Raw genomic sequence first — 26,961 nt, forward strand, 5'->3', positions numbered from 1 at the left:
TTTATTCTTTTAATTTACCATTTATTGGGGTGGGGAGAATTCAGATAAAATAAGAAATGACAGGATAACAACTAACAGACAGTAAGGCATGGAGTTATTTAAGCGAAGCTTACACAGTTTCTAATGAGCGTGTAGGCTGAGAAAGGAGCCTACCATCCCAATGCCACTTCCATACTGTCCTGATCATTTGAGTTCCTCTGAACGTCTGAAAGGCTCTTAGAGCCAGGGAAGAAGTCGAAATATAACTATTCTGACAGTGGCACAACTTGGCTTGCAGCCTGCTTGCTGAAGGTTTCCTGAGAACCATGTTTTTATTTGAAAGAAGCCTCCCTTCAACTCCTTCCATCTAACAACCCTTACCGAGAAATTTCCCTTCACCTACCAACGCTGCTCTGACCTCCTTCCTCCCCAACCCCAGCCCAGCCCTCTCTATCATCATCACTCTTTGTGCTTGAGGAGCACGTCTTCACGCTTGATAGGCCCAACACCACTTCCTTCAGGAGAGGGGAAACCTCCTTCGAGCTGAGCCGAGCAGCGCCTCAGGGGGTGCCTGCCTGCCTGCCTGCCCGCCCGCCCGCCTGTGTCACGCACGAGCCAGTCGCTCTCGCTGAACTCTCCCGCCTCGCCTCGGCCTGACTGGCAGACCAAGGCCAGCCAAGGTAAGCTCCGGGGCTCCTGCTAGGTCTGCGTGAGGCACCAAGAGCTGCAGCTTCACTCCCTCCTGTTGCAGCAGGGCGCGTGGTTTGCTGTGAGCTGCTTATTATGAGGGAGACATAAGTACTACAGCAGGTTAAAAAAAGAACGAAAGGGAAACTGGGAGGATGAAGGAGATGAGTTGCAAAAGGCAGTTGGATTTAGAGAGACTTTTTGCCTCCCCGGTAAAAGGATTTTGAGTAAGGAGGGGAAATCAAACGGAGTGCAATTTAAAGAAAGGGTTCTTGAGAAATAATACCCCACCGCCGGGTTTCCGGGTTTCTTTTGAGAACCAGCGTTCATGTTGTCTATATAACACTATGAAGGGGATTTTTCCTCTCTCTCAGCCCCTCTTGCTGGCTGAGTAGAAAGGAAAATGGACATTTTCTAGACTCTAGAGCAGCCTTTCCCAACCAGTGTGCCTCCAGATGTTGTTAGACCACAATTCCCATCTTTCCTGACCATTGGCAATGCTGGCGGAGGCTGATGGGAGTTGTGGTCCAACAACATCTGGAGGCACACTGGTTGGGAAAGGCTGCTCTAGACTCTAGGACAGGGCTAGTCAACGATCTGCCCTCCAGATGGTGGGCTACAGCTCCCATCATCCTTACAATTGGCCATGCCAGTTGGGGCGGATGGGAGTTGTAATCCAACAACATCTGGAGGGCACCAAATTGACTGCCCTTGAAGAGCATTTGCTGGATGCTTTCCCCAGTCTTCCCCGCTCCTCCCTCACATCATATTCTTGTTGTTGCTTCTATTTACTTTTATGGGATTGTGTGTTTGGATAGATTTTAATTGATTTCAAATTTGCAATGAATGGCCTTATTTGGCATTGGATGCTTGGCAGCAGAAAGGCAGGCTAGTAAATGTTTTAAATGAATAAGTTCCTGAACATGTGCCGAGTGCTTTTTCATCACACCAGTGGGCAGCCACAGTTTTTCTCGCCTGCTCCTTTTTCCTCCCCGCAAATGTGTTCTTGGCTTCCCACCAATCTGAGTCTCAGCATCTCTAATTGTATGAATTCAGTTCTGTTGAAGAATCTAATGAGAACGCTGTTTAGATATACAGTGGGAGAAGGAGCGGAAAAGCAGTTCAGTTTCCTCATAACAGTCTCTTTCCTGATGCTGGTCTAAAAAGATTTTGTATACTTGGTTCTCTAACTGTGGTTTTGCCAACTCTGCAAAACTTCCTGCCACAGAAATTTGCAATCCTTGGTGTAGGCCGGAACAGCAACCCTTCTTGCAACACAGGGGAAGAACCACAGTGTTGACTTTTCCCACACCTATTGATTTTTTTTTAAGCTGGGTAAGAAAGAATTATCAAAATTTTCTTATTATAAAGGGGCATAAAAATAGACTGCCCCTTTCTCCAGGAGGGCATAAGAGAGCTTCCCTTATTTCAGATCACGACAGAGCCACTGAATTCAAGAGAAGAACTACTTCAGCTCTGCAATGTCCCTGCTGCACATACACACAGTTCCAGTCACACATACACACAAACCTCAAGCAAACCATATTTATGACTCCTCACAGGTCATACATATGTAATAAATAATAATAATAGCACAGCATTGTCTACTCTGACAGGCAGCAGCTCCTTAAGGTCCCAGGCAGAGTTATTCCCTATCACATGCTCCCTGATTCTTTCCTTTTAAAAACAAAATGGAGATGTCAAGGATTGAACTTGGAACCTTATGCATGAAAAGCATGTGCTCTGTCACTGGCCCACGAAGCTGAAATCAGTCAGGCACCACCAATCATGTATCGTGTGTGTGAGCCACCAATTTGCAGGACTTGTTCTTATTGTTATATGCCTTCAAGTCGATTACGAATTATGGTGACCCAATCAAGTAGCGACCTCCAATAGCATCTGTTATAAACCACCCTGTTCATATCCTGTAAGTTCAGGTCCGTGGCTTCCTTTATGGAATCAATCCATCTCTTGTTTGGCCTTCCTCTTTTTCTACTCCCTTCTGTTTTTCCCAGCATTGTTGTCTTTTCTAGGAAATCATGTCTTCTCATTATATGTCCAAAGTATGATAACCTCAATTTCATCATTTTAGCTTCTAATGATAGTTCTGGTTTAATTTGTTCTATGACCCAATTATTTGTTTTTTTCGCAGTCCATGGTATGTGCAAAGCTCTCCTCCAACACCACATTTCAAATGAGTTTATTTTTCTCTTATCCACTTTTTTCACTGTCTGACTTTCACATCCATACATAGAAACTGGGAATACCATGGTCTGAATGATCCTGCCTTTAGTACTCATTGACACATCTTTGCATTTGAGGACCTTTTCTAGTCCTCTGATAGCTGCCCTCCCCACTCCTAGCCTTCTTCTGATTTCTTGATTACTGTCTCCATTTTGGTTAATGACTGTGCCAAGGTATTGAATCCTTGACAAGTTCAATGCCCTCGTTGTCAACCTTAAAGTTACATAAATCTTCTGTTGTCATTACTTTAGTCTTCTTGATGTTCCCTGCTTTTGTGCTTTCCTCTTTAACTTTCATCAGCATTCATTTCAGATCGTGACTGGTTTCTGCTAGTAGTATCGTATTGTCTGCATATCTTAAATTATTGATGTTTCTCACACCAATTTTCACACCTCCTTCATCTTGGTCCAATCCCACTTTCCATATGATATGTTCTGCATATAGATTAAACAAATAGGGTGATAAAATACACTTCTGACTCACACCTTTTCCGATAGGGAACCAATCAGATGCTTTGGCACCCCCATTTCTTTTAATGCATTCCATAGTTTTTCATGATCTACATAGTCAAAGGCTTTGCTGTAATCTATAAAGCACAGGGTGATTTTCTTTTGAAATTCCTTAGTCCGTTCCATTATCCAACATATGTTTGCAATATGATCTTTGGTGCCCCTTCCCTTTCTGAAGCCAGCTTTGACATCTGGCATTTCTCGCTCCATATATGATAAGAGCCTTTGTTGTAGAATCTTGAGCATTACTTTACTTGCATGGGATATTAAGGCAATAGTTCAATAATTACTGCATTTCCTGGGATCCCCTTTCTTTGGAATTGGTATATATATATTGAACGCTTCCAGTCTGTGGGTCATTGTTTTCTTTTCCATATTTGTTGACCGGCTTCCTCCAGGCACCTGGTTGGCCACTGTGAGAACAGGATGCTGGACTAGATGGGCCACTGCCTGATCCAGCAGGCTCTTCTTATGTTCTTATGATTTTTGTCAAAATTTGGACAGATTCAGTCTCAGTAGCTTGTAGCAACTCTATTGGTGTGCCATCTGTTCCTGGTGATTTGTTTCTTCTAAATATTTTAAAATTGTAGAACTTAGTATCTGGCTTTAAGCAGCTTGATATTTTTCTCCAAGATTGCTATCTCCAAACAGCAATATTTTCACACATGTCTTCCTTGAGGTATGGATCGTATCAGATTTAGAATGAAAAAGCATAAACAACACTTTTGGCCTCAGTACATATATTATAAACCCCCAGTTGCATATTTCCAGCTAGTCAGCGTTGCACATTATCCTGGAGCAGAAAAGGAAGAAACTGGAGTCCATATCCTTGTAGCCTGAATAACTGCACCTACTTCTGGGGCCTTCCAGAGCTGAGCAACCATCAGGCACTGAGCATGTGTTACAGGCAAAGTATACCAGGGACAAATATGCAGCAGTTTTACCATGCTTTCTAGGAATGTATCTTGGAGTTTGTCCAAAATATCTGGCTCCCACATCACGCTTTTTGCAGTCCAAATGTGAAGCATGTCTCAGCCTATTCTTGCCACCATGGCTCAGATTGTATATTTAGCATGGCAGGCTGTTGTAGCTTTTATGGGGAAGATGTGCTTGCTTCCTCCCCCCCCCCCAAACATTTTCCCCTACTTCTGGTTCAGGTTGTCCTAGGTATGTAATTAATATCATTGTCCACAATTTCAGGATTCCATGCGTTCCAGATAAATGGAGTTGCTACTTGCATGTGATTATATTGATATGAAAATTGATGTACAAAGTACAATGAAGTTTGCAGCTAACTTGTGTCAATATAACGATGACTACTTATTCCTTATTTTACTTTTCTGGAAAATTGTGTGTTTCCCAAGCCCTCCTTCCTTATTGTTATGAACATTTTTATTGAACATAATATCAGGAAAAAAATATTTGGGAGTAGGGTGGAAGGACTAGTTTAAATAATGCAACACAATTCTCAACCCTTCCCCCCCAAAAAGGAGTGACTTTTTTAAAAACAAACACATAACAGAGGTTAAGCTAACCTATGTCTGTTCAGGCAGGTAAAGTTACTTGGGCGACAGCAGAACTGATGTAAGTTCACTGCACTCCTTTCTTATTAATCGTACAAGGTTTACAGTCTTACGTGTTGTACTTCTTACAGTGCAATCCTATGTATGTCTACACCCAGGATGTTCTGTTTAGGACTGTTATCTCAAAGACTACCAAGTACGGTAGTTAGTAGTATCAAGCAGTATTTATTGATTATTCATCCATTGCATTTTTAGCCAACCATTTCTCCAAAGAGTTCAGGGTGATGTGAAGTGTCCATCCATTTTATCCTCACAACAACACTATGGGGTATGTTAGGCTGACAGATATACACTGGCCCAAGGTCACTCAGTGAACATCATGGCTCAATGTGGATATGAGCTTAAGTCTTCCCATTCTAAGTCAAAACTCTAACAACTAGAGTAATAAATCACAGAAAATCTTCTACACAGATCTCTTATTATAAGAGACATTTATCTGTGTTTCAAGGCAAAAAAAATAACACCCTCTTTTATAAGATCAAAAGTTTAATTTTCACATGTAAATTTTGACATGCATTGGTGGTTTTTTACATTTAAATTGCATGCGAAATTGAACAGAAACTTAAATGGTGAGTCATTGGGGAAAAGGTAATTCATACTTGTGAGGATGTATTTCTGGAGTGTGTGCATGTGTTACTGACTGAACAGCAGACCTGAATAGATGTGGAATCAGTACAATATCTATATAGAAATATATAAGTATTTAGAAAGCAAGCTACTTGGTTGCTTGTTTTACCTTGGTAGTTTTCAATCTGAATATTGCTTTGGATACGGACATCATGGCTGTATCCTATTGCAGTCAAGGAATATCAACATTAGTATACAGTGGGGAGGAGAGCCTGGCTGGGAGTCCAGAGTCTGTGAGTTCATATCCCCGCTCATGTCTCCTGGGTGTCAAGAGCCAGCTAAAGATCACCCCCACAGGGAGTGGCTCAGGGGTTACATGCCCTGACACCTGTGCAGCCGTGGGCAAGCTGCATAGTCCCAAGGAGCCCAGTTGCCCCCCAACTGGCAGTTGCGGACAAGTAAGGGGCTGGCTTGTGCAGCTGTGGCAAGCTGAGCAGGCCCTAGCCAGCTGGGGAGGACTAGTCTCAGAGGGAGGCAATAGTAAAGCTCCCTCAATACTGTTTACCATGAAAACCCTATTCATAGGGTAGCCATAAGTCGGGATCAACTTGAAGGAGTCAATTTTTTCATAAAGAACAGCATGTTATATATATGTTCTTTACCCGGTTCTCTGACACCTGAGAAGTATATTTTTTTCGACCCACCCTATTTTGTGATTTTAGGTTGTTTCTAGATTGTTTTTAATGCTGTATTTTAAAAATTGTTGTAACCCTCCCTGGGACCTTTGGGTGAAGGGTGGGTAATAAATAATGAAAATAATAATAATATATAATCCCCATTATTGAGTAAAAAAGCAAATAACTATGTTGGACCTAGTCAGATTGTCTTTCCTTTGCTGCTAAGCATACACTGTTCTGTGTCAAGTTAATTTCCATTAATAAAGGGGAAAATGGATCACTTCTTATGGGACTTTAACATTTACTTCAGTCTCAACTTCTGATAGCATTAAGCAAAAATATTGTGTTTCATAAATTTGTAAATGGAGCTTTTTATATAAGCAATCTGCAATTTAGGGAAAATAAACTTAATTGTTTCTGCATAATATTTTAATCCAAACAATATCCACTGCTTCTAAATTTAAGATTTTTATTCTTTTATTACATTCATTATTTGATTTACCAGCTGCTGAAAGAATTGATCTGGCTACCCATTAACTACAAGGCACAGTTCAAGGTTCTAGTTTTGGTGTGTAAATATTTTTTCACAACGTGATCATTGCACTCTGCAGGTGAGAGTCTCCTGCAGATACCACCTCATCAGGAACTCCGTTCTGCACAACATACAAAGCGGACCTTTTCTGTTGTGGCACCTACCCTTTGAAATTTATTTATTTATTTATTATGATTTGATTTATATCCCTCCCTTCCTCCTGGCAGGAGCCCAGGGCAGCAATGGGAATTCCCTCCCATTAAATATTAGACAGGCGCTATCTTTGTTGTCTTTTCAGGGCCTACTGAAGATCTTCCAGTTTCAACAAGTCTTTTAAGTTGATAGCTTATTGCAGTGTGTATCTGTATTGGAATTGTTTTTAAAGATATCTTATTTTTCAGATGTTTTTAGTGCTTTGTCATTTGTTTGCCGCCCTGGGTTCCCTTTGTGCTTGTAATTTGTATTTATTGCTTAGCAAAGACTATATTTTGGTTTGGTACACTGTTTTAACTATATGACATCTTCCACTACTTAAATCTTAAGAAAAATGGCTCTGGTTCTGATCAATTACCAGGATTTATTTGGCAAACAGACATTTCCAACCAATTTTTATCACAATTTTTTAAATGGACAGAGCAGGGGATAATAAATGCTCTGAATTCTGGACACCCAGTAGGTTTCTTTGACTTTCCAATTATTGGACTCTGATTTCTCCTGTTGTGCTTGGATTAGTGCCCACTCATTGTGGGAACTGAAATTTTAAAGTAATTATATTAGCACTTAGGCTGCCACCCTGTGCAGACTTACCCAGGGATGAGCTCCCTGGAGTACCCTGAAACATACTTCAAGGAAATATTCATAGTATTGTGTGGTGCTCTTTTGGAGTGTACAAATCGCTTCATAGAATCATAGAATAGTAGAGTTGGAAAGGGCCTACAAGGCCATCGAGTCTAACCCCCTGCTCAATGCAGGAATCCAAATCAAAGCATTCCTGACAGATGGCTGTCCAGGTGCCTCTTGAATGCCTCCAGTGTCGGAGAGCCCACTACCTCTCTAGGTAATTGGTTCCATTGTTGTATGGCTCTAACAGTTAGGAAGTTTTTCCTGATGTCCAGTCGAAATCTGGCTTCCTGCAACTTGAGCCCATTATTCCGTGTCCTGCACTCTGGGACAATCGAGAAGAGATCCCGGCCCTCCTCTATGTGACAACCTTTCATGTACTTGAAGAGTGCTATCATATTTCCCCTCAGTCTTCTCTTCTCCAGGCTAAACATGCTTTCCAGGCTAAACTTTCAGTCTCTCCTCATAGGGCTTTGTTTCCAATCCCCTGATCATCTTTGTTGCCCTCCTCTGAACCCGTTCCAGTTTGTCTGCATCCTTCTTGAAGTGCGGAGACCAGAACTGGACGCAGTATTCAAGATGAGGCCTAACCAGTGCTGAATAGAGGGGAACTAGTACTTCACGCAATTTGGAAACTATACTTCTGTTAATGCAGCCTGATATAGCATTTGACTTTTTTGCAGCCACATCACACTGTTGGCTCATATTCAGCTTGTGATCAGCGACAATTCCAAGATCCTTCCCACATGTCGTAATACTGAGCCAAGTATCCCTCATCTTATAACTGTGCATTTGGTTTCTCATACATTATCTTACAGTCCATAGGGGAAGGGCATAGCTCAGTGAGAGGACACATGCTTCGCATGTACAAAGTCCCATGTTAAATGCCCAGCCCTTCCATGTAGGGTTGGGAAAGATTCCTGTTAGAAGAGAATTGCTGCCAGTTAGTATAGACAGCTAGATAGACTAATGGCCTAACTTGGTATTAGGTAGCTTCCTATGTTCCTGACGCATGTTGGATAGGTCAGATTTACTATCTCTGTATTACACAGGGTAATTTGACCTGAAGTAAACTGTCTTGCCTCAGGGCCAGACTAGACATGATGGCTGCAGACTCATCTCTTTAAATGCAGGTTGGCCTTCAATTAATGATAAAACAGGAGATGGGGGGGGCGTCCAAATTAAAAAGTGAAAGAAATCATGGTGGTGAGAGGCAATTAACCCTTCCCATGCTGTGGCTTACCTCTCCAGAGTCTATTTCCTGATGGCACTTTTGTCTCACTTGGGTTTTCATGAGCTCATGACTGCACCTGGCTGGGAGAAAATCGCTGACAGAATTTAAGGGGAAGCAAGTGCCACGGGAGGTCAAGGTTCAGTGCCCCTCACTCCTAAGTTCATTTTGCTATTTAGATTGGATTCTCTACCTCTCTCACTGCAAACATGATTGGGGCAGACCTGCATTTAAAGAGATGAGCCTGCCATCATTACTTCAAGTCTGTTTGCTCTTTAGTCTGCCTGGTGACACCATTTCAGCTACACAGAGCTTATATTGTTAGACACTGTGCTAAACTGACACCAAAAGTGTGCCTAGAGATGTGAAAGCTCAGGAAAAAAAACTGCGAAAATTTGGGCGATAGGGCGCACCTGTTTGTTTTTCAATTTTTCAGGGGAAAAAAACAAAAAAATTGGAAAAGCCAGTGAAATTGTTTTGTTTTGTTTTTGTTTTTACCTGGGCCTTCACATCTCTAAGTGTGCCTTTTCAACTATCCCCATTCCCCAAATGAAAATAATGTTGCATGCACAGCAAGCAACAATGTAATTTATTATTTGGTCTGATCTGAGTTTCTGCTCAGATGTAAGTCTTCCCCAAGCAGGTGTAAGTCTGTTTTTTTTAAAAAAAAAATTAGCTGAAACTGTGTGTGTGTGTGATTTCTTGTTGTGACAGGAAATATCAGCTTGTTATAATTACTAGCGTTATATTATTATTCTATTTAAATGTTGTGTGCTGGTGGGAATTTCAAATCGATAGGTTAAATAGAGAGTAACTGTGAATATTATGGACTATAATTGGTTAATTCATTGCATGTTAAAGTACTAACTAGTGGTATATGTAACTTCTATTGCAAAGAACTTTACAAGGACAATATGTTTACTTATATTCAATTAAGTTCATTGGGCTTACTCCAAAAGAAGTGTGTCTTGGAATGCAACCTAACTATGCTGGAATGTGGGAAATGAGAATGGGCAACATGCAGAATTGCTGTGCTATTAATATTTTTGTAAGAAAAAAAGGCTCATGTTAATATTGTGGGCTCAGTCCCACTGCCTAAGTTTCTCCTGCTGAAATCAACATGACAAAAAGTGCTTAGCTATAGCCTTGAGAAATGTACTTAATCACTTACTTATCTACCTACCTATCTATAACATTACATTTTTAAACTGCCCATTTACAAAAAAATTGTCTAGGCAGCTCATATGAAATATGTACTTTCACTGTTGCAGCAGTCAGTTGCTGGTGGGATTTTGGGGCACTACACAGTCTCTGTTAATGGGTTTGTGATGCATTTTGAAACCGAATTCATATTTGAATGGGACAAGTTTGAGGCTGGACAAGTGAAGAACTTACATTACTTTGGGTGGGTTTTGGGGGAGGGGTATTTCTTAAAGATGTGCGTTACCGTCATTTTTCCCCTTTCAGATCTCATTCCTTTAGTGTTCCATGTACCCCAGTGTTATGCCTCCACTGTAGAATCCATTCCCTAGTGCCCATGATCATGAATATAAACATACAATCAAATCCTAAAAACAAACTGCTCAGCCTTGGCTTGCCCATTTTTTTTATAGACATAGTCTTTGCCTTTAATAATTACATAAATTAACAGTGACTTTTGCTTGGCATGGAAGTATAATGATAAGGAAAGCTGTACCTATTGATGTTAGCTGGCAAAAGACTCAAGAGACTCTGTTCATAAACAAGGGTGCGGACATTAGTGCATGCATCCTAAAGATAAGCTATTCAATGGGATCTTTACTATGTGTGTTTTGTCTCAGGATTAGACTATATTGGTGATAGCCACCAAGCTAGATGGCTTTAAATAAGGATTAGGCAAATTCCAGGAGGATAAGGCTATCTATGGCTATTAGCCATGATGGCTTTGTACTACCTCCAGGATCAGAGGTAGCATATAAATTGCTGAGAAACAATAGCTAGAGACTGCTATTATATGTACTGTAATACTACATGTATGCAGTATGGAAAATAGTGTAGTTCTAAAAATCTGTACTGGATGGCTTCCTACAGAATATGTACCAATGTTTTCAGATATTTGGATTTTGATGGGTTGTACAGCATTGTGAAATGTCAAGTTCATATGGATTGTTGCACGGAGTGGGAAGTAGTTCATTTGAGACCAACTGTAACAGATTGGATAGAATGTTCTTGTCTTTCTTACTGTATCCAATTAGCATTTTTGTCCAGTGATAAAAGCTACTGAAGGAAGACAAGACTTTGTACCAAGGCTGACTGACTGGTGTCAGGCAAAAGAGTTTCTAATTTTGAGCTAAACATACAGCATGATTCCTGTTCTCCCAGTGGCAATGAACATCTTTGGGAGGGGGCTCATATTGCGTAACTAATTAAACATTTGTCTTGCTGACTTCAGTTTTCTGTTCAAGGAAATTGCAAGAGTGCTGTCTCACCACAGAAGTGAGGCCTGCTGATAAGTCATGCTATGGAAAAGCACTACAAATTCCTAAGATCGTGGCATGATTAACTGGGTACCTAGATGTTTTCCCATTCTGGATACATTTGCAATAGCTATTCCAAAACGGTTGCCCAGGACTCACTAGTAGAGCAGAACAGTCTTGTGAGTTAGCTGCCAACTTAGAAAGTGGGTGGTGGATCAGTATATTACAGCGTGCTAAAAGGCTTTCACTTTGAGTTTGGGGGCTAGTGCCCATAGGTCACACAGGGCGATATTAAGGCCTCCCTTAATAAATAGATGATGATGATGATGATGATGATGATGAATTGTACTTGTTAGTCACTTTATACAAAAAAGTCTCAAAGTGACAACAGCAAAATAAAATACAGGCAAATAAAATCAACTAAAGCCTTAAAAGAGATGTACAATATAAAATTCCTAAAATATTCATCCAACAGGCAAGTCCTACACAACCCCACTAAAAACTGTATATTTCTTCATGTTATTTCTGTAGCCCCATGACCAATCAAGAGAATGGGTTGGTAACACTTGAAAGCAGGTGATCTTTTATCTCTAAACAATCTCACAAGAAGAATGTCCAGCAGTAATCTAATATATATTCATTTTTATCTTTATATATTAGGGGCTGCTGCCTTGTTTGCTTTGGTCACCAACTCCCATTCCCCCCAGACCTCATCACCCCCATGTCTCCCCTTTGTACCCTCCCTGACAGTGGCAGAAGTGACAGTGGGACAAAGGGAAGAAAGACTTTCTTTCCTTTGTTTCCCCCTCCCCAGTGGTAGCAGCAGTGACAACAGGGTGAAGGAGAGAAAGACTTTCTCTCCTTCATTCTCCCTCCTTCACCAGTGGCATCAGCAACAGCAACCGGGGGGGGGACAAGAGGAAAAAGATTTATCCTCCTTTGTTCCCCCACTCCTGTCAGTGGCAATGGCGAGTGGGAATGAAGGGAAGAGAGACCTTCCCTTTCACCAGGCCAGCCGAGCAGGTGGAGGAAGGCAGCCAGTAGCGGCGGTGGCCTCTTGTCACACTGAGTTTATAAGATATATTAAATATATTTATTAGATATAAATCTAATAAATAAATGAATAATCGTTTGTGGCCAGCCAAGCAACAGCATGACCACAACAGTACACAAATACAGATATTGAAAGATTAATATATTGAGAGACACCCCCCCTGGCCTAGAGACTGTAATTGAATGATGTTATCTGACATGTTATATTCAGCTTATTTATTTTCTTTTTTACCTATACAAACGCTCCATGTGTGTGCCCTCAAAACAAAAAGTCATGTGAGTATCATGTGAACTTTCACATGTGAAGCTGCCTCAGAGTGAGCCATAGACCATTGGCCCATCTAGCCCTGGCATTGTGGTCTGACCAGCAGCTGCTCTCTAGGGTCTCAGATATAGTCCTTTTTAACTGGGAATGTTTGGGATTGCACCTGGGACCTTCAGTATGCAAAGCTTGTGCCCTAACATGATTTCCATGATTGTGGCAGCTCTGAGACATGCTGTGAACACCACTGCAAAGTGTACCAAAGGTCTTCCGGTTTGCATAGCATTATAAGATTTTAGTCACATGCATGCCCAAGGGTCCTGATGTGGTGAAAACTTAGTGGCAAAATGGACAGCATGAAGTGTGCCTGTGTAACAGATACAAGTGGTTCTAGTTGCCAGGTCGGTACATAATAAATCCTCACTTGTCCATGATTTAATCCTGGAGGAGGGTGCCGACCTGGCATGTATAACCGAGACCTGGGTGGCTGATCAGGGAGGAGTTGCTCTTTCCCAGCTTTGTCCACCCGGGTATTTGGTTCAGCACTGTGGTAGATCTGAGGGCCGGGGAGGGGGGGTCGCCGTGGTCTATAGGAGTTCTTTTCCTCTCACCAAGCACCCTGTCCAGATGGCAACTGGTCTGGAATGTCTCCACCTTGTATTGGGCCAGGGAGACAGACTAGGAATACTGTTGGTGTACCGTCCACCTTGCTGCCCAACAGCTTCCTTAGCTGAGCTGACAGAGATAGTCTCGGAGGTGCTGTTGAGATCCCCTAGACTTTTGGTACTGGGGGATTTCAATGTCCATGCCGAGGCTGTCTTATCTGGCGCAGCTCAGGACTTCATTGCCTCCATGACAACAATGGGGCTGTCTCAATTTTCTACTGGCCCAACACATGTGTCGGGACATACTCTTGATCTGATATTCGCCACTGGACATGGAGATGGTGATCTGGTGGTGGGGTGTTTTTCATCTACCCCATTGTCATGGACAGATCACCGCTTGTTGAGATTTAGACTCACAGCGGCTCTTTCCCTCTGCAAAGGTGGAGGATCTATTAAGTTGATCCGCTCCCGGAGCCGGATGGATCCCGTAGGTTTTCAGAGGGCTCTGGGAGATTTTCCGGCTGATAGGACCGGTGCTCCTGTCGAGGCCCTGGTTGCACTGTGGAATACGGAAATGACCCGGGCTATTGACATGATCGCTCCCGCGCGCCCCCTCCGGTGTAGAGCTCATACCGCTCCGTGGTATACTCCGGAGCTGAGAGCGATGAAACAAGAGAGGAGGAGGCTGGAGTGCAGATGGAGGAAAACTCCCAGTGGATACAACTATGCTTTGGTAAGTGCCACCAATAAGTTGTATACAAAAGCGGTAAGGACAGCAAAGAAGCTCTATTTTGCTGCCTCTATTAGATCATCTTTATGCCGCCCAGCGGAGCTTTTTAAAGTCGTGCGAGGGCTCTTACACTCTGGCCCCCATGATACTATGGAAACATCTGAGACCCGCTGCAATGAAATTGCTGGACACTTTCAAGATAAGATTGCATGTATCCGCAGGGACCTTGACTCTGATGTTGTGACAGATGAATCCATTGAAGTGTCCGGAGCACGGCCTTGTCCTTCTTTATTGGATGAGTTTCAGTTGGTGCAGCTCGAGGAAGTGGACAAGGTGCTTGGAATGGTTCGGGCAACCACGTCTGTTCTGGATCCTTGCCCATCTTGGCTAGTGAAAGCTAGCAGGGCTGGGACCACCGGTTGGGCCAAGGAAGTGGTTAACGCCTCCTTGAGGGAGGGAGTAGTCCCTGGTAGCCTCAAGGAGGCAGTAGTGAGACCTCTTTTAAAGAAACCCTCCTTGGACCCAGATAATCTGAATAACTATAGACCGGTGGCGAATGTCCCTTTTTTGGGCAAGGTTTTGGAGCGGGTGGTTGCCAACCAACTCCAGGCGCTCTTGGATGAAACTGATAATCTAGATCCATTTCAATCCGGTTTCAGGCCCGGTTTTGGCACCGAAACAGCCTTGGTCGCCCTGTATGATGACCTTTGTCGGGAGAGGGACAGGGGGAGTGTGACTCTGTTGATTCTCCTTGATCTCTCAGCGGCGTTTGATACCATCGACCATGGTATCCTTCTGGGGAGACTCGCGGAGTTGGGTGTCGGGGGCACTGCTTGGCAGTGGTTCCGCTCCTACTTCGCGGATCATCACCAGAAGGTAGTGCTTGGGGAACATCACTCGACACCATGGACTCTCCATTGTGGAGTCCCCCAGGGATCGGTCTTGTCCCCCATGCTTTTCAACATCTACATGCAGCCGCTGGGTGCGGTCATCAGGAGTTTTGGAGTGCGTTGCCATCAGTACGCTGATGACACGCAGCTCTATTTCTCCTTTTCATCTTCCTCAGGTGAGTCTGTTGATGTGCTGAACCGTTGCCTGACCGCAATAATGGACTGGATGAGAGCTAATAAACTGAGACTCAATCCAGACAAGACCGAGACATTGTTGGTGAACGCCTTCCCTGCTCAGATGGTGGATGCTTACCCTGTTCTGGATGGGGTTACACTCCCCCTGAAAGAACAGGTACGTAGTTTGGGGGTTCTTCTCAACTCTTCCTTGTCTCTCGAGGCCCAAGTTGTAATGAAAGTAATCACCAGTCATTGTGATTCTTCTTGGTTGCAAATGAATTTTTGCCTGGCCTACACAGCTCACCATGCTGAGAATGTGCACTGTAGTTTACTTTCACCCAAGCACAGTTTTATAAAAGGGCTCCACCACCACATGCTGCATTTGTGCCGCCCCCCTTCCTTCTGCCAGATCTCAGAGAATAAAGGCTGCATTTTAAGATACGATGTGTTGTCACGTCACAAACGAGGAAAACTACTGTTTGCGCAGGGAGGAACTGATGAGAACAGTTAACTAACCGGTGATCCAGAAAGCCACAGGAGGGGTGCGGGAGGATCCTGCCTACCAATGAGAGAGAAGCAGAACTTTTTAATGGTTAAACAACAACAATAATGTGGACATTTGCTTCAAAAAGAGGATAAACCTCTTGAAAGGAGAATCCTTTTGCCTTCTTTGTTCACAAACTAGAAGAAAACTCGGGGAAGTGGCACATGGAAGAAGATACGTAGCTCTTCATCCTGAGGAGGCAGCCCCTTAATCTGCATCCACTTTGATTAGGTTTCACAGACAAGAGGTAAATTGGAGTTTGGCATAGGTTAGAATTGGAGCTCTAGAATAAGCAGTGTCTTTTTCAACAGCTATTAGGTATAGGAGGAAACAATCCATAGGCTATTACTTCCTTGTACACAATTTAGGTGGCAAGAGTAGCCTATCAACACCCTGAGGATGGGAGCAGGGACTGTGGACGCATGATCCTGTGCATAGGTAGCCAACTTGGTGCCCTCCAAATCTGGGGGAGAGGGGAATTACATTTATTTACTCATCCAAATGTACTTTCAGTTGAAAGCAAACTTCGGCCAGTAGTCCCTATCTGCACTCTCAGACTGGCATTTGGATATGCATCAAGTTCATCTTGTAACCCTTTTGATCTTGTGTTTTGAGCCTTCCCCTACTTTTAAAGGATCCTGTAGTGGGAGGTTTTAAACTAAGGACTGTTTGAGGCAGAACTCCCTGAAGCTGAATCTTTTCCCCATTGTTTTGGAGCCCTTAAATCACAAAGCACCTTTAATTTTCTCAGTTTAAATGTTAAACTTTAAAGCATCATCCAGGAGGATTTAACTCTTCATTCATCTGCTAATGAGCAGAGACTTCAATCCTGCTCTATACAGGGGTTTCCTTCACTAGCAGCACTTCACAAAGCAGCTCCAAGCAGGATTGAAATCTCCGCTCATCAGCTGATGAGTGCAGACTTTAGTCCTGCTCTCTGCAGTGGTCTGAGCAGAACTTAATATCCCCACATAATCATCAGTTGATGGGCAGGTGTTAAATCCTACTACATTGTTCCACGGGGAAGTTGTGGGCACAATCCATGCAGAACTGAAGAGTGCCTCCCTCCGCATTAGCTGACATGACCCACTCATCAGACTGATGTCAGCTGATTGATAGGTGGGCATAGTTTGGGGGAAGTGGCCTCATAGTCCAAACTGGACCCCAATGGACCAAGATGGCCCACAGGCGAGAGATTTCTCTCCCCTGATTTAAAGGATCCTTTGGAAGGGTCAAGTTGAGGTTGGAGCACCTTGCCTAAGACCAATCATGTCATCTTCTTTAAACCCAAGATGGGGAATCTGTGGCCTTCCAGATGTTGCTAGACAACCCTTGCATTATCTGTGCTCATTGGCCACGCTGGCTGCAATGATGGAGGGCTACAGGTTTCTCTATCCCAGCTTTAAACTAAAAAGGAGCAGTCTTGATCCTTTGGGGATGGAATTGGGCTCAAGAATGCCCACCTGAGATCATCAAGCGCTCAATTCCCTATAACATAACTCTCAGGTCTGTCTGGTGTGAGCTTGCACTTGCACATTGTTCTCATGCTGCCAACATTGTTTTTGGGTTTTTTGTTGGAGGGGGGTGGGAGTTGGTTCAAATAGCAGGAGTTTCCTGCACACCTTGAGGATTCATTTTACCTCTAGAGACACAATCCAGTTTTGCTCCTTCTAGCATTTTGGCATCTGGTGCATCTCCACATGGGGGCAGTGATGGAAGTTGCAATAGCTCTTTCACTGTGAAGATATCATCAAGCCAGCATCAGACATAAGAGGCAAGGGGACATTTCTCTCTTACCTCTAGAAAAAAATATAATTTGCCCTTTCATCACCCATTTTTAAGCTTTTGGCCATTAATACATTCATCGTATCCATCTTTGCCCTTACCTGTGCACATCGGTTGAATAGCTTGAACAGTCCTAGCCAAACTGGTATAAACAGATCTGTAGTATTAGCAACAGAGCCTAACTTTTGGGATAGAGAAGAACCATGAAAATATTTTCTGAGGGGCAAATTGTTTCTACCTCTGTCATGATTCCAGAATGGAGTGAGATGGTTCTGTAATTACTTAACTGCTTCAATTTATCAAAAAATATATCTTCACTTAATGTGGCTGTATTATTATTCTTTAACCCCCTTTCGTTTAAATATCCCAAAGCAGTCTGCTATGCACTGTTCCTTTCACCACCCCAACTTATTTTTACAGGTATGTACTGCTGTGTTTTTGTTTTCCACCGAAACTTGGTTAATTTTTGTTTTTCCTGTTAAGTATTGCACCAAAGATTTCAACCTGTTTACTCATTAACAGTCATAAAGTTGAGTCCCTGAGATGAGTAGTAGAGAACCACTTCCTTTAAAAAAAAAGTTTCTGTACCGTGGAACCCTAGTAAACTAATATGTCAGTTTCAGCGGGTGCAACAACTGCAGCTGTTACTGGACTGGGATAGCTTGACTACAGAAGTTCAGGCTTTGGTAATTTCAAGATTGTGTTGCTACAATGCATTCTATGTGTGGGGCTTCTGTTGCAGTTGATCTGGAAATTGCAGTTAGTGTAGAATACTGCAGCGCGTTTGCTGACAGGAGTGAGATACTCTTAAGTGTTGTTCTTAGTATATAAACCCCTATTTGACCATTTTAATCTGTGGAATTTGCCCTTTTACAAGTAATCCAGTTATGGATTGATCTGCTATCTAATGTTGGTTCTGCATCTGTGAGGAATTGATCTTTGAGTGTAGCAGCCCCCATCCTCTGGAGCTCCCTGCCTCAACATCAGGCAGGCCCCCTTGCTGTACTGTTTTGCTAAAAATCCTTTTGTTTCAACAAGCTACCCAGACATATTATTGTATTATGTGTTCTTGTTTTTAAATTCAGTTGATTGTATCTGTATCTTTAATCAATATTTTTGATAATTTTATTATATGTACATTTGTTTAAAAAATCTATTTAATAAATCCTTTTAATAAATATTTTACATCACATATTTTTCTTTTTTTAACAGTCTTTACATCTTGTTAAATAAATAACTGAATAAATAGGTGGGTTTTTGTTTTTAGTGCAAGTATCAGTACTGAACGTTGATAATATACTGTGCCTCAGATTTTGAAATATTTTTCCAGCTCCATCAACAGCCCAGAATTCTTCTTGAAGGTTTTGTTAAGAAAGAAGAAAAAACCCTCCTTTTTATTAGTACCATGTCTGGAATTCAGCACCTCTTTTCTTGAAACTATTGTCATGCCCAGTTCTTTGAAATTAATTTACTTGAGCTGGCCTAGACACAGCAAGTTTATTCTGACCTTGTAGTTCAGAGACAGTGATCCTGTGTCCTTCCAGGAAACTACAACTCCCATCAGCTCAATGGTCAGCATAGCCAATGATGAAGGATGACAGTAGCTGAAGTTCAAAAACATATGGAGGGCCACAGGTTCCCCATCTGTGCTGTAATAGTATTGGCACTGTTGGAGGACTAACCCTGGAAAAAAGAAAAACGTGGCATGTACAGTACCTGTCCAGTATCAAGAGCACTCCTAACTTGACACAAAAACAGACACCATCCTGCACCGATCTGCATTGCAGACTCAGTGTGTAACAGACCATGCCACTGTGCAAACTGTGTGGCTTAGTGTTGTGAAACACATTTACATTAATGCTAATGAAGCCTCTGCAGTGTCAGACAAAGACTATCTCACGGTACTAAGGCAGACCTCGTGTTGGGGATCAAGAGCAGTTTTGGCTCTTCTCCCACAGTGTAAACATTCAGGATACTTTAGTTCACACTGGTCCTTGATCACCGTGGTCCTTGTCTCCCTGGGCTCCTTCTGGGATGAAGGGCAGGATATAAATTTTAATAATAATAATAATAATAAAGGTTGATAAAGACTGCTGCAGGTCTCTCTCTCCATACTAATAGCATGACTGCACTGTGGGAAAGGTACTTTCTCTTTCCACGCTCCCTGTTGTATACTGCAATGACAAATCAGAAGGATAGGGAGCTGATGCCTAGATTAACCTTCACTATTTTGTCTCCCATCATCAAGCAGATTAAAAAAGGACACTGTGAGCCATGTTTTTTTCCAGCCTATTGCTACATCAGATTAGTCTAATTCCTTCAATTGAATAGGAATATACTGCGCCATGTTAGTATTGTGAAAGAATATCAGGTTCAACTTCAAAACATTCTTACGTGTCATTAATAAACAAGATCAAGAAAAGCAGGCAATTTGCCATGTTAACAAATTTCCCTATTAGAAATATATATCAAAGCTCATTTTGGTGTTTAACATAAATAATAATCCCCAAATATCTATAAATCCTACCTGCCTGAAGGGCATGTTTTTATTTGATTTCACACTAATCAGTTTTGGTATGTCAGAAATTACAATTGCTGATAGTCCATCTGCTTGGTTTTTATCTAATGTGATAAGTGATGTTTATTTGATAAGAATCAATGCCATAAAAAACAGAAAAAAGACTTTATTTTATGTCACTAAATCATAAGCTAACATTTTTGAATTAGACCTGTGAGTGCCAGGCATTATATCCTAAGCATATTTTTTAATAATAAATACCTTGAAGTAATATTAGAAAGGAGAGATGTATTTTTCATACTAGCTTTCAGTAAAGCACTGCACTCTCTGTACTTTAGCAATCCTGCTGATTGTAATCATGGCTGGATTAACCATTAGGCCAAGTATGCTATGGTGTGAATATCTGAAAGTGCTTCTTTGTTGTTTAAAACTTGTATCAGTGTAGAACAGCCTTCATCAATCTGGTACCCTCCAGATGTTTTGCACTATAACCTTCCAAGTTGGAGAAGGCTGGCTTGGAACATGGTTGGTTTCTCTCCTATCATGTGAGATTGTTCCAAGTGCCATCCTCCCAATTCTGGAGGTATTTTAAAATATTGGGTGTAGTTGTCCAGAGTCGGGGGGTGTTAGACCCCTTACTTTTTTGGAAACAGGGTCCCACCAGGGTCCCTATGTCTCCAGCATCCTACAGGCCAATCAGCATGAAAGGGCAGTGTGTTAGCCACTGAGAAGGGTCTTCTAACATGCATCCTTGTCTTTTCCTTCTGACTGGAACAAATCAGAGTGAAAGGAGATGAGTAGCTAACAGTCTTCCCTATCATACAGATTGGCTTTTAGGGATGTCTGTTGTGGAAGAAGGCGTGAACAAGGATCTCATTCTCAACCCAGCAGCAGAAAAAGGGAGGAGGGGTGTGGCTGTGACTGTCATGAAGAGCCCCACACTTCTGAATTTGCCACTACACTGCTGATGTACCATATAAGAAGCAAGCTATGTTATGCACAGTCATACTATGGAGTGATATGATCATTTAGGGAGGATGAATGTTAGTACTGTTAGTACCTCAGCACCTTAATACTATTAGTAGCTCAGGCTATATGATTGCATCTATGTGTTTTTATTTAAAAAACAAAACACGTTGACTCCTGAGATATGTGGTTTCAGGATCCACCCTATCCCAGTGATTGTAATTTGTTTTAATTGTTTTTAATACTGAATTTTAAATTGTTGTAACCTGCCCTGGGAACTGATGGTGAAGGGAGTGTAATAAATAAAATTTAATAATAATAATTGATAATCCAGACAGAAGTGAGAGCTTAGATGTGTCAGGGCTATCTCCTCTAGTATAGATATGTTGCATTTGGATAATGGGGACATTCTACTAACATGAAGAAACCAAAGCCGAGCCTGAAGCCATAGGTATATTAAAGAAAACAGTTTTTATGGTACGTTTCCATGAGTTGCTGGATTGGGCCATTTAACTGGGTGGTAGGAATCCAGCACCAGTGCGAGGAGGCTGTTCAGTTTCTTGTCTAGATCCAATATTTGAACCTATTTCTGGTGCTAACAGAAGTCTTTTGGCTTGTGAACACCTACCTAGCAGAGAGAGAGAAAGAGCACTTCAGAAAAGATATCAAGGGCTCATTGAATGTTTCCAGGCCAGTTTTGTAGACATGGTGCTATGCATTATTATCCTGGTAATTTGGGGATTTCTATAAAATGTGACTTTGCTTCTGACAGCCAGCTCTGTCCCAGCTGGCAAGAGGAGGATGCCACTTTAGTGCAGTGGTGCAAAACTTTGTTTATGTTGCTGAAGTTAAGCAGTCTCTTAGAACAGAGCTGCCCAAATGATAACCTCATATTTATTTCATAAATATTAATAAGCTTGAACAGCATGTTAGTCATATATGCCTAGGGGAGGCCTTGCTGACTGCTTCTTTCCCTAGCAATTACCATATTGGCTCAGATCGCTGATCTGTTCAGTAGCCTACTGCGTTACTGCTATTCATTTATGGTAATCAGAGGCTGTGTGTTGCAAACATTCTTGTTACAGGGACGACAGTCATAAACTCATGGCTGAGGCTGTTTCTATCCAGGACAGAATAGGTAATTCTGCTGCCTATTAATCAGACTGGTTAATTTTTCTTCATGATTAGCAATGTGTCAAAAAACTGTTGGCTAGGAGAAACTAATTAGAATCCTGAACTGCAGAGAAAGCTACCATTCATGAAGTAGGAGATTTTTCTTGGAGTATGGGATTATTCTAAGCCTTATTTGGAAGCCCCAATGATTTAAAAAAAAAAACTGTTTAGAAGAAAGTTCACTTAGGATTCAAGCCTGAGCTTATTTTCCTGGTTCTTCATACTTTTGTATTTTTTTAAAAAAACAAATCAACTCAGCTACACTTTTGAAATGCATGAATGATTCATGATAAATAAGAACAGATGATAAATATATTTCTCACACTGACAGCATGCAGCCTTGCAGGTATTGAGAGAACCAATTAATTTCCTTTTTCCTGCATTTTACAAAAGCTTCAACTAGGGTTAGGGAGATAGTAAACTATAATTATTTGACCAGTCAGTTGATCACACATATCAGGGCAGAGATCAAGCCAAGTTTTTATCTGTCACTTAATTATATATTGTAAACAAAGTGTCTTGAATCAATCTGGTCTTTCGATTCTTAACTGTTTGTTTGAAGTGAGACAAACCATGAGCCTGAGTTCAGACATAACACTAAGCCAAACCATGACTTATCTCCCAGTAGCTTGGCAGCAGCTTGAGTAAAGGAGAAGCCTGCAATATTTCCTCTGTGCAACAGCATACTTACTCCTTCACGGTAAGCCCTAGTTTGTCTTAGCATTAAGTGTGAATCAGGCCAGTGCCTGCTGTGATGCATCTGTACATCATTTAAAAAGAAAGTGAAAATGTTTTTTCTTCAGAGTTTTAATGCTTTATATTCATGTGCCAATTTTATATTTAATCAGCTAAGATTTCTTTGAGTTATAGCCCTAAAGAAATGGAACCATTCGGTATTACAGATCATCTGATCCTGGATCTGATTGACAGTGATGCTGTCAAGTCTAAATTTATGACCTTGAACAGTGATAATTTATTGGGAGGTTGCTACATTTTCTTTAGGAAAAAAATCAGGAGTCAGTTTAGCCATTTGCCTTCTACCCAGTTTCCATCCTGTCCCTATGCTGATTCATTTTCAAGTGTAACAAATAACAAGGTTATGACTTGTGCAATCTTCCACTTCATAATCATGTGGTTGGTGTGTGCCTACTTCAATGCTTTACTGTTCTGAAGACTTTGCTGTCTGTACCTTGCCTGCTAGGAGATAATTCTGTTCGTTTGATACTGTTTCTAGCAAGGTACATGAACTTGAAAATGTATGTTCCTCAAAGTAAGCAGGAAGCTGCCTTTTATTTAGAATCACAGGTGAATTGAGAAGGTTGAATCTTTTGTGGAAATTAGTAGTACAGGTTCTCTGCACATTGCCTTTCCTTTTGGATGGTATTCTCTAATGAACAAACTTTTCCAAAGACTAATAAAGTCTTGACAGATCAAAAGGCAAGAGTTGGATTTACTTTGGGGCCTGTTTTATTGAACTCTAATTCAGGATACCTCCAGACTGTCAGTATTTTGTGGAAGGGATTCAACCACATATTGGGAAATTTAGGTTTGTGCGATTAAAATGGATTAAAGCACTCTGTTGCCCTAGTGCAACAAATCACCTTTAAAAAAGAAACAGATTTTTTGTGGTTATGAAAGTGATGTGGAAATGCACTGAAAAGTGTGGAATGAATGAATGATTAACAGGAAGACATATAAATACCTCACATGCAAATCAGGATGAATGCGCATTGTTGTTTAACCTCCCCACAAACAAATTAGAATGAATGTTAAATAAAGACTGAATGCAATCTACCCTCTGCATAAGCTTTGTGCAAGCAAATTGGGATGAATGTTCAACAAACAGGTTGCTTGGAGGTTTAGTCTCTGAAAATATTTCTTTGGAGATGGTAAAAGACACCACAGGACTAGTACAGGTGATCAGTGACCCACCTTAGAGGGAGATTGCCTCTTAGTCTCCTAAAACACTTTAAAAATGAAGTTGTTTATTTCAATAACCATTGGAGAAAAGGTACAGCTAAGAATTTAAAAAATCAAACTTGAGGGCATCACCTTCATGTTGTAGAAAATTTTGTGATGTTCTTTATAGGCAGTGAGGTGTACTGCTCTCATCCATGCCTCATTTTGTTTTCCAGATGGAGGAAGCATGTGAAGATATAGATCAGATGTTCAGTAATTTATTGGGGGAAATGGATTTGCTGACTCAGGTAAAGTATGCTTTCTTTAGCTAATTTAGAGAACTGGTGAAAGAAAAAAGAGGAAGACAGAATCCTACTTCCTGTCTCCTTCTCAGTTCATCATTGTTCCTTCATACTAAATACATTAAACTTCACATATTTATTTCAACATACCAAAGTGGATTCTCACTTGATGCCCCTATGTTGCCTATGAAATAACCAGTATTAGCCTTAAGGAACATTTTGCACCCAAAGCAAAACATCATAATGCTCTTGTATCCCATGTTAACATTACTCCAGTGCCCATCCAAGGCATGATTACACTAATCATCGCACTGGGTCTGCATTGGGTCTTTGATGAAGAGCGGTAGCTCAGTGGTAGAGTACATGCTTTGCATGCAGAAGGCCCCAAGTTCTGGTGTCTTCAGTTAGGGCTGGGAAAGATTCCTTGCCTAAAACCCTGGAGAGCTGCTGTCAGTTACACAGTGTCAACAATACTGAACTATATGGACCAATGGTCTGAACTGGTACAAGGCAACTTCCTGTGTTCCTGTGCATCTGAAACCTCTGGCTTTGTTGTGAAGGGTCAAATAACCAGCGTACAGCACGTTCAGGTTGTAGTGCTGACCTGATTAGCTGGCTGAACATGGCTTTAACTGACCAGTTTTATTTAAGTTCATTCAGGCACAATTTTATAACCTTAAGTAAACTAGCTGGGAATGGTGCATAGTAAATTATTTCGTTTGTCTGGTCTGCCATCTTTGTTGTTACATTAATTTTTGTTCTGTGTAGAGTTCAACAATATTATATATTTTCTTCTGATCTTATCAGTTTTCTCATTCTCCTGAGTGTTAATTTTGAAGAGGAAATGGTATTTTCTTCTCACAAACTGCTATTCCTATTTTTAGTTGGGCAAATGTGTGGCAATCTGATATTTTAGGAAAGAGAAGTAGTTAACTGGGAAATGTTACTTTGCTCTAAGTGTGGTTTTGTTGGTGGTGTTTGTTTTACGTTGCTTAACATACACATTTTAAAAATTGTATTTATAGTATTGTATGTTGTGTTCTAACTGTAAATTGCCTAGAGGTATTGTGCATTGGGCAACACATAAACATTGTTGTTGTTGTTGTTACTATTATTATTATGGTTGCAGCTTACACTGAATTTCCTAAAAATATAAACCTGACTTCTTTCAGCTGATTCTGCTTAAGCCAAGTTTCACCTCAGTGAGAATTACAGAGAGCATGATTTTTTTAAAATCTTAGATTGCAATCCTGTACAAGCTTGCCTGGGAGTAAGTCCCATTGAATTTAGTTGGGCTTACTTCTGATTAGACATATATAGGATTGCATAGCATATTGCATATATTTAATTTTTCAACAACCTAACTCTAAGATAAGGAAGACATGTGAATGGCTCCACAAAGTTTCATGTTTCTTCAAAGCAGCTACACAGCTCTCTGCACTGAGCCTAGTCTGGTTTAACTCTCACTAAGCCTCACGCCTCCACTGGGGAAGCAAATAGCTTCTTCAGGTGAGGTAATTTAGATCAGGAAAACGGCACAGGCAGAGGGATTTGGTACCCTGGGCTCCTGCTGGGAGGAAGGGCAGAATATACATTTAAATAAATAAAATAAACCTGCAAGTGTCATAGCCCTGATCCAATCCAGGGGCTTGTGCAGTTGCTCTTTTTTTAAAAAAAAAAAATCTATTCAGTTTTTAATATACAAAAACAACACAGAAATAATCAGGAAACCCCTTACCCTCCCCTGTACCATCCTCCCCCATTCCCTTATGTCTGTTTCATTCACACCAGCCTTGAGCTTCTCCGGAGAGATACATATTATGTCACAATCTCCTGGTAGTTGCTTTTAAAAAAAGAAATATATAGAAACATCAGGAGATCCAGTCACGAATCTTACACGTTTGGCCCTAAGACAAAATAGATAATATTTATTTATTATTTGATCTATATCCCGCCCTTCCTCCCAGCAGGAGCCCACAGTTGTGCATTTCACTTATTTGAGTTTAGTTAGTTAGTTGGTTAATTAGATGTTGTTGTTTTGAAACACAGTTGCAGAGGGGGGTACTCAGGATCAGGACCGTGGTGTGGAGGGGTCAACCCTTTCCTCTAAAATTGTAATTCTAAGAAAAATTCCATCTCCCCTGAACTTGTTCCTTGGCCCAGAAGGGAAGTTGCCATTGACATACTCTGGCCCTAATCCCCACCCCATACCTGCTGCCTGATATGTGAAATGAAATTGGCCATTAAAGCACTTGAAAATTATTACATGCTAGCAAAGCATAATGAAATGAGCTACATTACATTGATGAAGTGACTGTCTTATGTTGGCACTTCATGTCAGACTTTTGGACTGACAATGCAATCCTAACCATGTCTGCTCAGAAGTAAGTGCTATTGAATTCAGTGGGCTTACTCCTGGATAAATGAGGTTAAGACTGCAGCCTCAGATGCCAGGTTTATCCTTGCTCTGAATGTTGGTATTTGTGGAAATGATTTACCCAAAGTGTTTGGATTTTTTTCTTCCGAATGCCTGTAATGCCTAGACTCTTTGGAAGCACGCTTTTTTCAAAGCTTTTCTCTGTTTATAGATGAATCAGCATTTGTGGGTTGCTTTACAAGTTACAGTAAAAATGAGCTTCCATTCTTCCATGGAGTGTTTCTGTCAAAAACACATTTTTAGATGTAATGCTCAGTATGAGGCCATGTTCACACCATACATTTATTCCACTGTTATTCCACTTTCAACAGTCAT

General features: G+C 41.3%; 1 protein-coding gene across 4 annotated transcripts in view; it reads left to right on the forward strand.

The window, feature by feature from the left end:
* Positions 1-410: 410 nt before the first annotated feature.
* APBB1IP (amyloid beta precursor protein binding family B member 1 interacting protein) overlaps positions 411-26,961 on the forward strand; it is a 64,247-nt gene continuing 37,696 nt past the window's right edge. Inside the window, exons 1-3 of one of the 4 annotated variants that reach the window (XM_061585714.1) lie at positions 414-659; positions 22,634-22,708; positions 24,144-24,215. In XM_061585714.1, the coding sequence (XP_061441698.1) occupies positions 24,144-24,215 (72 nt within the window). In that variant the 5' untranslated portion in view covers positions 414-659; positions 22,634-22,708. Of the gene's footprint in view, positions 660-22,633; positions 22,709-24,143; positions 24,216-26,961 lie in introns of all 4 variants that reach the window. The other 3 variants (XM_061585715.1, XM_061585716.1, XM_061585713.1) reach the window with 3 other exon arrangements.

The sequence above is a fragment of the Rhineura floridana genome, chromosome 10 (genome assembly GCF_030035675.1).
Source record: "Rhineura floridana isolate rRhiFlo1 chromosome 10, rRhiFlo1.hap2, whole genome shotgun sequence".
NCBI lineage: Eukaryota > Metazoa > Chordata > Lepidosauria > Squamata > Rhineuridae > Rhineura > Rhineura floridana.